Source organism: Protomyctophum parallelum, assembly GCF_964188405.1.
Source record: "Protomyctophum parallelum genome assembly, chromosome: 20".
In the NCBI taxonomy this organism is placed as follows: Eukaryota; Metazoa; Chordata; class Actinopteri; order Myctophiformes; family Myctophidae; genus Protomyctophum; species Protomyctophum parallelum.
Window position 1 is genome coordinate 24,820,772 of NC_139718.1, and position 13,771 is coordinate 24,834,542.

Consider the following 13,771-nt stretch of genomic DNA (forward strand, 5'->3'; position numbering starts at 1 on the left):
CATTCTCATTCAACCTAGTCCAAGGTCTGTCATGACACCCCCTCATTCTGATTCAACCTAGTCCAAGGTCTGTCATGACACCCCCTCATTCTCATTAAATCTAGTCCAAGGTCTGTCATGACACCCCCTCATTGTCATTCAACCTAGTCCAAGGTCTGTCATGACACCCCCTCATTCTCATTCAACCTAGTCCAAGGTCTGTCATGACACCCCCTCATTCTGATTCAATCTAGTCCAAGGTCTGTCATGACACCCCCTCATTCTCATTCAATCTAGTCCAAGGTCTGTCATGTCACCCCCTCATTCTCATTCAACCTAGTCCAAGGTCTGTCATGTCACCCCCTCATTCTGATTCAACCTAGTCCAAGGTCTGTCATGACACCCCCTCATTCTCATTCAATCTAGTCCAAGGTCTGTCTGTCATTGTCTCCACCAGCTGACGGCATGGGGAGAATATGTTTTCCACTCTGTCCGTCCGTCCGTCTGTTACCAGCTAATCTCTGGCACCGTTAATCCGGACGATGTCAAACTACACACACACACACACACACACACACACACACACACACACACACACACACACACTCCCAGGATGCGATGAACCTCTGTCCCACATTTTTCAGAACGGCCTGTTATAAGCGTTTTAGTCCGGCAGTCGGGGTTGTGGAGTGGGACATATAGTATTTTTTTATTTTATTATTATAGCGCAGTCAGGTGGATTTTTGCAAAACAAAAATGCCTCAAATCATGCAATTGCGATCATAGGCGTAAGAAGAAATGGCACCCTTTTCACATTGGCCTATTATAGTGCCACCAGGAGGCCACAACCTAGCCTGGCCTGGCCCTGAGGGGCACTTTTTATAGTTCTCATTCAAGTTCTGCTGTACGAGTACGTCTGACTTAATATAGACTATAAGGGCCATTATTCCGCTGCAACTCAACAGGCTTGGTTTCATCACAAACAGGTGTGTGTGTGTGTGTGTGTGTGTGTGTGTGTGTGTGTGTGTGTGTGTGTGTGTGTGTGTGTGTGTGTGTGTGTGTGTGTGTGTGTGTGTGTGTGTGTGTGTGTGTGTGTGTGTGTGTGTGTGTGTGTGTGTGTGTGTGTGTGTGTGTGTGTGTGTGTGTGTGTGTGTGTGTGTGTCAGAGCTTGGTGATTTGTGCTCTCGGCTGCCTGGGTCTTGTCCAGACGATCCGTTTGGCAGCCACATGGAGAGTGAACCCCCAGCTCTCTGCCAGACATGCGTACGACGTGCATGCACAAGCATGCACACACCCAGCTGTACACCTACTGTATGTACAATGTATGTCTTTGCATTTGGGCAATATAAGCAGAAGAACTCTCTTTCACTGTTTATCTCTCTCTCGCTCTCTCTCTCTCTCTCTCTCTCTCCCCCCAACACTCACATGCACATTCTCTCTTTCTTTTTTTCTCTGACATTTATACTTGGTTGATGTGCAAACCAAGTATATATCAGGCTTTAGTGTGCTTGTGTGTAGGAGGAAATGTCTGTGGGGACATGGTCGGGGGCTTCGCCCCATGCACCGACCAGCTGGTAATTACTATTGAGGCAACTATACACACACTTCTCTGTTTCCTCCTCTCTATCCATCTAGAGTTGACGTAAACCTTGTCAGGCACAGTGTCGCTTGTCGAAATAGGCAGATCCACAAGCTCACAGAATCAGGCACTCGTCCTTGTCTGCATTTGTCATTCCATCTCCTCTCTCTATGCCTCTCTCACTCCATCTCTCCACTGCGGTTTCAGTCTGTGCCTGGCTTATTCCTTCCCTGTGACTGTTGGCTGGGGCGTCGAATGAAATCAGATCAAACTTAATCATAAAGTGCTATTCACAAAACAGTTGTCACGGAGTGCAGTATTCCGAGAAAACGGACAGGACACCACGCAATCACGTATCCAACTGGAGGCAGGATACAAATAATAAGCAGATTGAATTTGTACAATATGAGGCCTGGGTGTATGTGTGAGCATGTGTGCTTGTGTTTGCGTGCATGTGTTATTCTATACTGTGATTATGACATTACCTCCCTGTAGCCTATCCTCCTGAGCTAGTGTGCTTTTGTACTGGGTCCACTTTAAATGTCACACACATGTTTTTTTCAAGACCGTTATCATTTATTTCTGCTGTGTGTGTGTGTGTGTGTGTGTGGGTGTGCGCACTACAATATGTGTGGATCATAATGAAAGCTATGATTCCTTAAATCTCGGGGTTGAATAAACAATACCTAAATTGAGGGATTACATTTGTCTTTGTACTTTTAGACAGCTTATTTTATAGTTTATTTTACATTTAATTATCTTCTTCCCCATGTAGGCTATACAGTAAAGCGACTTTGAGTACTAAGTAAAGAGAAAAGCTATATTAGTCTGACTCTGGGATATTATTATGATTATTGAATTTTTCATGGCCATAGATAGTTTTTCATTTCACCATGCATCGTTATTCACCCTGCTATTCTGCAACATAGGCACATTTTTAACATTGTCAACTCTTCCTACAAGTATGGAAAGTATCTGCACGTCGGGCAGATGTTCTGCAGCTGTACGCAAAAATCAGAAGACGAGGACGCTGGGAATGAGGCCATGTTTTAATAGGCAGAGAGTCTGTCAGTCTGTCTCGCTGTCTGTCTGTCTTTAAATGTTGCCAACACTCATGATTGATGGGCACACTTTACTCTAGCATCAGCGTCATCCTTTTTAAGTGTGTGCCCTAGTAAAGAAATCCTATAGGATTCTGGTAGAAACGTGTGCGTGCGTGCGTGTCGGATCCCCACTTATTGTGCTGCGTGTGTGTCTTCGTTACCTCTGCGCATGGATTAAAGTTTGGACATTTGGAGGCCATAGAAGCCAGCATGTCTTCAATGAAATCATGCCACATATTTAGAAGCATCTTTCTTTGAACATGAATGGCCTCCGAAATGTCACTAAAGCAAAGGTTAAAGCCTCAACTGTAACTTCTTGTTGCTGTATAACAGCAGCAATACAGGTTTATTATTACTTTTGAGATTATATTATGCTTTATTCCATGTCTGCCGAGTGTACAAATGTGGGTCCATTTGGGCCCATTTGTACTTTCGTACAACGCTGAGTTAGGTGATCACGCAGGATTTGACTAGCAGTTTAGAGGACAGAATGAATAATTCATGTGAAGATTAGAGAGATAAGTGGGTCAGAACCACAGTCAGTCAGTTGGACATTTGGGAAGCACAGGAGCGTGGGAGGAAGGATGACAGTGACGGGGAGAGGAGGAAGCGCTTGCGCGTGTGCAGGAGGGGGGGGGGGGTGGTAACATTCATATTTGATATATCTGACACTGAACCAGCAGCCTCGTATTTATGCAGCTACAGTGCAAATTATCTCCACTCGAAAACATGGATTGATTGAAATATGTATTAACAGTTTGCAGAATTACAGTACATTTCAAGCACAAACTCAATACAAAGACTGTTAACTATGAGTGGACGACCCAATTAAGCATTACACTTGTTTACAAGAGGGTCCACCTTGTTCAATTCATCAAAACATTTAGAGATGTACAAATAGACACTTATATATAGTCAAAGAACAGAACAGGAATTCATCATAAAGGAGGTAAAAAAGGGAAAAGAAACATATACAGGGGAAAAAGTTTCGAATTGCAGCCGTCCGTAGGTGCCCTTTGAGAGCGGTTTTGAAGGAGTCAAGGGATTTGCATGTCTTAATGACTGTTGGTAGGGCGTTCCACATTATGGTGGCATGGGAGCGAAAATAATTCAGTCCCTTGTTTGTACATTTAGCTCTGCATGGAAGTTATTTTGGTATGTTGTGTTTGTGGGTGTTTTAACGTTGAGAGTGTCCAATGGAACCAAATGGACCAAACAAGTGTTCATTTAACTCTGACTTGGAGGTTGTCTTTGCTGTGTGCGCGTGCGTGCGTGCGTGCGTGCGTGCGTGGGTGCATGCGTGTGTGTCGTATTTGAGCCTCAGTAATCCCTCCTTTCTCCAGCTACCGTTGTTCTCTGTTAGGGCAGGAGTCAACATCCTGAGGGCCTGTTGTGTTTTTTTCCTCTCGCTCTCTTTCTCTCTCGGCTTAAGTCTCTTTGGTTCTTTTCCGCTGTTTCTCTCCACTGTCATTATCTTTCTCCCGCATGGTCTACCCTTTCTCCCTCTCTCTCTCTCTCTCTCTCCCTCCCTTTCTTTCTTTCTTTCTTTCTTTCTTTCTTTCTTTCTTTCTTTCTTTCTCTATTTGAATGACTGAGCCAGAAGAACATCTCTGTCGGTGTGTTGTCATGTTAATACCACCAAAGCTGTTTGTGTGTGTGTGTGTGTGTGTGTGACGTGTACGCACGCGCACTGCGTGTGTGCATGTACAGAGGGCTTGTATAGACCTGTCTTGTCTCCCTGGGGAATTGTTTAAGGCTCCTGTCTGAGACGTTCACAGAGGCTGGCCTCACACTGTGCACACACATACACACACATACCGGTACACACACTTACACAAGCAAATATAGGCATACACACTAGTGATGCACACACACACATGTGACACACTCGAATAGTTGCAGAGGCTTACTGGGAGGTTGTGACAGAAGTGGCCTCCGGTGATTTAGTGCTTCCTGGTGCAGGTCGGGGTGAAGGAGAGACTTTTTTAGACTGGAGAGGAGGCTGAAGGGCACACAGAAAACGAGAGAGAGAGACTGTCTGGGAGAAAGAGGTTATTACCAAAGAAAAACACGCTTCTTTCTTCTCTTTCTTCCGAAGGCCTTTCAAATCCTTTTATTTACCATTGGCGGTAGAAACACAGGGAACAAAGTAAAGGGAACGAGAGAGAATGGCTATAGTGTAGATGGAGAGTTGATGGTTAGAGATAGAATGTTTAAAGGGAGATGCATGTATGTATGTACCGAGAAGTGGAGGAAGTGATGGATAAAGAGGAAGGCTAATAAAGTCCCCAATCCCCACACAGTAAAATATGAGCGGCCATACCAAATCCTGTGAGCTTAAGTTCGACCCCTAACCTCGCTCAGTTCACGTGTTGAAGTGTGCCTAAGAAAGGCAGAAATGTTGAAATGTACAGATTGGAATTATGTAAAACATTTTATGAAACAGCAGTGACATTGTGCACAATGAATAGGAATTCTAAACAAAATCTTTTGTTTTTATTCAGGGTTAAATTGTCTATTTAGCCAGCTAGATTTGATAAAAAAGTGCATTAGGGCTTTCAACTAACTTGAACCCCAGCATCCCTGGGGAGAACATTCACGAGTGGAAAAAAGACCGGGCAAAGTACAGTTGCAACAGTTTTTATAGAGGGTTTTAAGTGGTAAAGTCAGAGCTCTATGACCCTGGGCAGAAATCTGATCTCCATCCAGGCTCACGTCTCAAACCCAGGCACCCTGTGGAGAAAGAATGCTGCATAACTCCACTGACACTGAACTGAGGCCAGTCTAAAGAACATGGGGGGTGTAATCCTCCTCTGTGCGCGTGCGCGTGTCTGTGGGTGGAGGTTGTTCTGTATTATACAAACATAAGTGGAGATTGTTTACATGCTTGGTGTCATTTTGGGAAGCAGTGATTTACTGAGACGCACGGATACAAAGAGTGTTTATAGAACACTGAAAGAGAGCGTGTAGGGATGTGTTCATATATAGTGTGTGTGTGTGTGTGTGTGTGTGTGTGTGTGTGTGTGTGTGTGTGTGGTGTACGTGAGGGCATATACAGTATGGTGTGGTGTACGTGAGGGCATATACAGTATGGTGTGGTGTACGTGAGGGCATATACAGTATGGTGTGGTGTACGTGAGGGCATATACAGTATGGTGTGGTGTACGTGAGGGCATATACAGTATGGTGTATGCATGCGTCTACGTTCTGTATCTGTGCCCATATTTGTGTCTGGGTGCACGACACGTCAATGTACGATTACCAATCTAAACTATATCCAATTTCTGTCTGCCTGTCCAGTTGTTCTGTGTTGAAATAGAGTGTGCCAGGAAGTCTAATTTCCTGCAGAAGAAACTGAATCGGCATCATCCTTGTGCGTGTGCGCACGTGCGTGCGTGCGACCGTGCGTGTGCGCACGCTGAGAACAGACACAATGGGGGATGGAGTGTAAAGTAGACTAGAGGGTCTATGTGTTGTTCTTTCCACACGGCGTCTTAATAGTTGTTTTTCCAGGTGCCAACTGCCCCCACCCACCGGCTGACCACTCATTCTCCCCTGGTCCCACTCTCTATTTTTCACTCTTGGTCAATAGGAAACTGCTGCTCTATTGCATATATGTGGCCACATTTCCAGTCTTAATATTCAATACATTTAATACATGTGTGTGGAGTAGGTCCCTTGATGATGTGTTTTGACGTACAGTAAGCTATAAGATGTTGATATGAGGCATGTGTGTGAGGTTGAGGTAACTCACGTCTGTGTACGTATACGTACGTACGTACTGTACTGTATCTTTGTCTGCAAATACACGTTTGTTGTGTTGTTGCAGTAAGTATGGTTCATGTGTGTGAGTGTGTGCCGGGGGTGTGGTAGTACACAGCGCAGAGTCCTAGGAATCGAGACTCCTATAGGAAACTGCCTCACACGGAGTGAAAGAGTGAAAATGCATGAAGAGAGTGACTGACAGAGAGAGAAGAGGGCAGCATCTGGACAGAAACAGATCAAAAGTGAGTCAAGAGACGGAGAGAACAAGATGTAGGGTTGGGATCCGGAACTGGAATTGGTTCCATCATGTTAGGAACCGTTTTATCACACTGAAAGAGGTGCTTATGGTTCCATCATGTTATGAACCGTTTTATCACACTGAAAGAGGTGCTTATGTGGACTTCACGTCTGCTGTACCAGGGGTTCTTAACCTGGGGGTTCCACCCCTCGAGGGGTGTCGCTAAATTAATCTGGGTCCCCAGATTATTAAAAACTCTTATCATTGTACATCATGACGTAAAACAAAAACAAATCGAAAATAAATATCAATAAATTAACATTAACAAATTACTATAGTTGTCATGAATTCAAATCTCTTAACGGTTCTCTTCCCCTCTGTGTTCCTTTTTCTGTAAAGTTTTTCTCTGCACTTTGCTTTCTTTTGCTTAAAGGATTCAATCTTCTCGTCCATTGACTCGCTGCGTGCTTATTTCTGTGTCTGGCGCGAGACATGGCCAAAGCATTTCTGGGGGTCCCCAGCCAAAAATGTTGAGAACCCCTGTGCTATACAATTGGAATACCTCAGTACCTCAATACCTGTAAGGGTCCACAAGGAACCGCTAAGAAATCAGACCGTTAAGAGGGCATCGTTAAACAAACAGGAATCGTTAAAATCTTATACAACCTACACAACCAAAACAACCCTAAACAATCCTAAGAGAGAGAGAGAGAGTTTCCGGGGCCATCTTTGATGAACAAGAGCTATGAGAGAGCAATGATAGCGTGAGAGTAAAGCATAGTTCTTTACATGGCAGAAAGTGAGAAAAAGACAAAGGCAGGCATACAGAGGGAGACCAGTAAGACTAGAGACAACTGGGGTCTTGAAGCGGGGATGAAAAAATAAAAATGGAGACAGAATGAGAGTGAGACAGTTGGTATGAGAGAAAAACAAAGCAGAAAGAGAGAGGCCTATAAAAGCGAGACAGATAGAAGTGAGAGGCTTGTTGGCTTCTGAGCTCTTAATGCCTGACGCTCCATACACGGCCTATAAATCCTTTTACCAGTCATGCTTGTTTGCAGATTTACTGCCTTGCGTGTTTACCTTCGAGTCAGGAATTGTTAGTCCCCGGTATGTGGCACTGTACTGTTACCCCCCCACCCAACTACCCCCAGGAGGTGAGGTTTCAGGAGACCAAAGTGCTCTCATTGTTATTATTCTTTGTGGTGTGCATTCTGAAAGAGTCTTCTAGTGGTCTTTGTATGGTATGTCAACCCAACTGTGCCCATTCCATAGCCTTAATTGGGGTCTGGATAACAAAGTTATGAGCTTTTTATTATACAGTATTATGCTTTTAAATGATGCTTCAAATTTGTTCGTCATATATGCGAGTGACTGAAAGCAAAACTGTGATCTGGGATGACTGCAACACATTGGTACCACGAATCCGCACGCCAGGTTCGTCGTGGGCTCCTGTTCAGGAAAACAGACCAGTCTGTTTTCACCCACAATTGGTTTTGTTTGTGAATGTGCCTCGAATTGCCTGTCTCTTGTCTGTCTACAGTCTGTCTAGTAAGTGAAGAACATTAAAGAAACAGTAATCTTTTTTTAAGAACGGTTTATGAGTCTCGTGAATTCTTAGTGTAAATTAACAAGCCAGCTTTCATCTGAGCTCCCTTTCTGGGGCATAAACCTCTTTTATTTATTACATCTGGCGTATGCTTTTATCTGCATTTGTGTGTGCATGTCTGTGCGTTGTTTTTATAGGTCTTCCTCGGTGTGGCGTGCATGTTGACAGCGGCCCAGCCTTGTGAAATGTCAGCACGCTAGACATGAGTGTCACACATAATGGCCCATGTTTACTTCATACATTGTGGGAGTCTCAAGGTAGGGAAATAGAAGACAATAGAATGGGGCACAAACAATGTTTGGACGGAAACATTACTTTGGCAGATGTGCAAGTAAACAGGCAGAGACGTGAAAGTGACAGGTGTTTTCTCTTTCCGACACACCTGTCTGTCGTTTACTAAGTAACAGTCACTGAAAAGCCTCCTGAGATTAAAGTCTCTCTTTCTTCTGTGCTCATTTCACCTTCTACCCTCCATCTCTTTCCTCCTGTCCTCCTTTTGATGTGTGTGTGTGTGTGTGTGTGTGTGTGTGTGTGTGTGTGTGTGTGTGTGTGTGTGTGTGTGTGTGTGTGTGTGTGTGTGTGTGTGTGTGTGTGTGTGTGTGTGTGTGTGTGTGTGTGTGTGTGTGTGTGTGTGTGTGTGTGTGTGTGTGTGTGTGTGTGTGTGTGCGCGTGAAAGAGGTAGAGAGAGAGACAGAGGGAGAGAGAGATCTGGCAGGAAGAGAAGTGTGGTCTTGTTGAGCTTTGATGATAAAGTGTGTAAGTTCTCATATCTCCTGTTATCTGGGTGATCGCTGGAGGTGCATTAACCACACACACACACACACACACACACAGATGTTGAAAAACAGAAGTCCACCGCATGGAAACTGTCTAAATGATTTACCTTTCTTTCTCTCCGTTTTCCCCTTTCCCTCGTTCTGCACCTCCTCCACCCACTCCCTCCCTCTTCTACCACTCCCTCCCTCCCTCGCTCCCTCCTCTCCCATCTTCCTCTGCTGACTCACAGGTGGCGTCCTCCTGTCAGAACCGAACACTCCCCCTGAGACACCGCTGACAGCGCGGGATGGAAGGAGTGAGTGAGGGAACGAGGAGAAGCCAGTGAACGAAACGAGAGAGAGAGAGACGCACGCACGCACACGTGCGTGTATATAAAAACTCGCACAGAACAAGCCATCTGTGTCTGAGCCTTCTGCTAACTGGCAGCTGTGTCCGAGTCAGCGCAAGATCTTGTTCTTCCAGGACATAAGAACTGAAGGAGGGACGGACAGACAGACGACAGGAGAGGAGGAGAAACAGGAGGGGGGGTGTTCTTAAGAACGCTTGATGCACAGCAGGGTGATCTCGGGCTGGGGAGATGTTGAGGCCTCGCTGGGCTAAAATTAGGCCCTTGAGGCTTCTTCCTCTTCTGCTGCTGCTGCCGCTGTGGCGGGATGGATGATAGCCACGCCTCCCCTTTCCTTCTGCTGTCATCCAAACCCCAGCCACCTTCCCACCCCCTCCGTCCTCTCCACGGCTGTCATTAGCAGCTAACGAGCCGCTGCTAAAGAGGAAGTAGAGAGAGAGAGAGAGAGAGAGAGAGAGGTGCCCCTGCAGAGAGAGGAGGGTCACCGCAGCTGTTGCCAGGAGGCCCACAGACTTCAAGAGAAGCTCTCTCTCTCAACTGATCCCTCAGTTCCAGGGAATGGAACCTACCAGAGTTCTGGTAAATGGATATCGACATTGGCTGCATTGTTTTTTTTGTGTTATTTTTTTAGCTTTGATATAGACTATTTTGTTTTTCACTTTTGCCTGGAAATAAATCAGACGTAAGTCGAACGCTGGGCTAAAAACTGTTTTGCTCAGCAGAGGCAGTGGTAACACAAAATACCCACGTTTATTTGTGTTGGAATATATCTTCTTGGACTTGTTTCTGGTATTTTCGTCCTATGAGTGGCGTGGCGTCCTAGTTTTGGGGATATCGCTCAGTCCTAGCGTTGGGGACATCAGTCAGTCCTAGCGTTGGGGACATCAGTCAGTCCTAGCGTTGGGGACATCGCTCAGTCCTAGCGTTGGGGACATCAGTCAGTCCTAGCGTTGGGGACATCAGTCAGTCCTAGCGTTGGGGGACATCAGTCAGTCCTAGCGTTGGGGACATCAGTCAGTCCTAGCGTTGGGGACATCAGTCAGTCATGGCAGCGGCGTACCGCGTGGTGGTGAGCAGCATCAGTTGCTACAATAGCGTCGTCGTGGACCGCCGTGCCCACGCGCACGCCGTGCACTACTGCTCCGGGCCATGTGGGGCGCTTTCCCACGGGCTGGACTGCACCGTGGCGCACCGGGGCACGTGCTCTGAGCTTCTTGTCGCCCCGGACCTGCCACTCGCCGACCCGAGTCACGACCACAACGCACACTCCCGTAACGTCGTGGTGAACTGTGCTGCCGTTCACCAGATCCCCAGCCATGGGAAAAGTGGTCTTTCCGTGGATGCCGCAAGCTCTAACGGAGGAGTTTCTCTGGAAAGGGCGGGCAGCAGTGGGAATGTTTCTGTAGGCGAGGACAGCCCCCCGTGGCGGGGGAAGAAGGCTCCCAGTGCTGGGGGGGGGTCCAATGGGAACCTGAGCGCCTCCAGTAGTCTGAAGGACATCACTGGAGAGGCCATCAACCTGGCCAGCGGAAAGCTCAAAGAGTTCTCCTTTGACAAGCTCCGCCTCTCTTCCTCCAGCCATGTGGCCTTCAGGAAGGGTCGCAAAGTCCGCCCTGACTCGTTCAGCCGCCGTTCTACAGACTTGGACATAATCTACGGCCATTTCAGCTCCAGCATCACTGCCAACGGCACGACTAACGGCACGGCCCTCTCCAACGACGAGAACCTGCCGCCTTTCAACCTCGCCAAAGGGTTGGGGGCGGACGAGACAAAATCAAAAAGCAACGTGGCGGAACTGGCAGAGCTGGTCAGCAGCCTCCACGCCATGCAGCAAGGACCCATCACCAAAATTGTCGGCGGGTCGACGGGCAGCCTGTCGAGCATCGGCAGTGGGTCGTTGGACCAGGGCCTGGACACGGTGGCCTCGCTTTACCTCAGCACCCTCGGAGAGGAAAACCTGATCGCCCGCCTGCTGGAGAAGACGCGGGCGGAGGGCGGCATGGTGGGAGCGGGCGGAGAGGACATCCGCGCCTGCCTGGACATCCTGCTGAAGTGCTCGGAGGACCTAAAGAAATGCACGGACATCATCAAGCAGTGCATTCGACGCAAGCCTACCGGGGGTGGCGGAGGGCCAGAGGACGGAGGCGCCAGCCCCGAGACGGTGTACCGGGCGGTCATGTCCAGACTCAGCTCCTATCTTAAGAGACTCCCACTGGAGCTGGAGGGAATTGGGGGACTTGGAGGCAGCGGGCAGGGTGGGCAGGGTGTGCCTGGCAGCGGGCACAATGAACTGGCAGAGCTGGTCAGCAGCCTCCACTCCATACAGCAAGGGCCCTACTCCCCCATATTTGGCAACGAACAGCCACCACGCTATGAGGATGTGGTACAGTCCCCTCCCATCCCCAAGACTCCAGCTCCTACTCCTTCCGCCTCTTCCTCTCTTTCTTCTTCATCTATGAAAATGGAGTCCAGCCATATTAAACCAGTCCAGAGTTCTCCGTTGAGGGCAGCCCCGCTCACCAACGGGACTCAGCACACACACACTCCCTCCAACACGCAGCACTCCGCTCCTCCCTCGCTCGCGTACACCACGGCCGCCGTGTCGGCGTCTCCGGCGCACGCCCGCTCACCCCTTCGCACTTCCCCGACCCCGCCGTATGCACACGCTCCCGAACCCTCCCCCATGGAGGCTCTGTACATCGAGGAGGAAGCGGACGTCGGTAAGGGTCCAGAGCACGCCTCTGCCAGAGGCGTGGCGGACCGCCACACCACCACCTACCCTGTAAACAGGAAGCAATACGCACAGCAGCCTCAACTGCACGCACGCCAGACCGCTTCAGGTACCCTGCCGTCCAATGTGGGCTACAGCCCCTCATGGGCCCCCTCCACCCCAGTCACTGTCTTGTCCTCCAAAGCGGCCCCACACAAGGATGAGGACATCGACAAGCTGCTGATGGACTTGGAGAATCTGTCCCAAAGCATGAGCCACAGCAGGGACTCTGAGCCCCCTCTCCCTGCCAAGACCAGGAAGAGAGAGGGGGCCCTGGGCACTGGCACCTCCAGGCAGCCTCAGCCGTCTCCCAAAACCCTGTTCCAGAAACCCGCCAGCCACGTCACTATGAATGGCCCCGCCTCCAGGGCCCCCCTAGGGCCCGTGTCCACACGTGCCCCGGGGGAGGGCGCCGAGCCTGGGGTGGGAGAGGAGGAAGACGGGGCTCTGCTGCTCAGGATCCTCGAGAGCATCGAGAGCTTCGCCCAGGAGCTGGTGGACTCCGGGGCAGGGAGCACGGGGAGCTCGGAGAGGAGCAGCGGGAAGGAGAGGGAGGTGATGAGGCTCCTGCAGGATACGCTGGCCACCGCCGCGGCCCCACAGAGTCCCCACGACGCTGCAGTTCCCACCCTGCCGTCCCCACAGACACCCCCAGCTCCAGCTGCACCTGCAGCTCCTACTGTACCAACAAAACCAACATCGCCCACACCGTCACGCGTGCCTGTGTTCACTCCTACTTTGTCAGCAGAAGCTGATTGTCCCCTTGTCACACCTGAAGCTAAACTTCAGCCAACACCCGCTGCTGTCCCCAAACCTGCCCCTGCACCTAAACCCATACTTGAGATTGGAACGGAGGCTATGTCCAGAGTCGAAGACGCCTCTACAGCCGAAGCAACTCCAATATCTGCCTCTGTAACACCAGCCCCTGTAGTGTCTCCCCCTGCCGTCTCTGCCTCTGTAACACCAGCCCCTGTAGTGTCTCCCCCTGCCGTCTCTGCCTCTGTAAAATCAGCGCCTGCAGTGCCTGTACCGTCTGTCCCTGCCTCTGTAAAATCAGCGCCTGCAGTGCCTGTACCGTCTGTCCCTGCCAGTCTGCCTGCCTCCATCCATCCAGTTGTTCCAACAACCCTAGCGACCTCCGAGGCCCCAGGTAGATCTGTCTCAATTATTACAAAATCGCCTGATCGCAATTATTTGACATAATTGCAATTATTTAGTATAATCATTGTCAATCATATAATCAATTCCATTCATCTGTTGAAATATACCCAAAACAGATCTACAAGCTCACAAAGTGACGCATCGCGGCACTGTGTGAGATTGTAGATCTGCTATTTTTGCAATTATTCATTTGTATTTCTGAAATATATGTTTCATATGTTCCAATATTCAATGAAAAAAATAATACGTTTTTGTTAATCACAATTCTTTGTATGACCGTTAACCCATTTAGACCTGAGGACGATTCTAAAAATGCCTTTTCTGAAAAACCCATGTTTCTATGTCGGTCGTTCTCAAACATTTTCATGTCAAGGACCCCCAAAAACATATGTAATTGACCTCCGACCCCCATCTGAAAATATGTTGTCCCAGGGCCCCATCCGG

At 48.6% G+C, this 13,771-nt stretch overlaps 1 protein-coding gene across 3 annotated transcripts in view; it reads left to right on the forward strand.

The window, feature by feature from the left end:
- ppp2r3a (protein phosphatase 2, regulatory subunit B'', alpha) overlaps positions 1 to 13,771 on the forward strand; it is a 137,973-nt gene that overhangs the window by 76,029 nt on the left and 48,173 nt on the right. For all 3 annotated transcript variants that reach the window (XM_083792355.1, XM_083792354.1, XM_083792356.1), the window contains exon 3: positions 9,280 to 13,316. In XM_083792355.1, coding sequence (XP_083648481.1) covers positions 10,442 to 13,316 — 2,875 coding nt within the window. In that variant the 5' untranslated portion in view covers positions 9,280 to 10,441. The remainder of the gene's footprint in view (positions 1 to 9,279; positions 13,317 to 13,771) is intronic.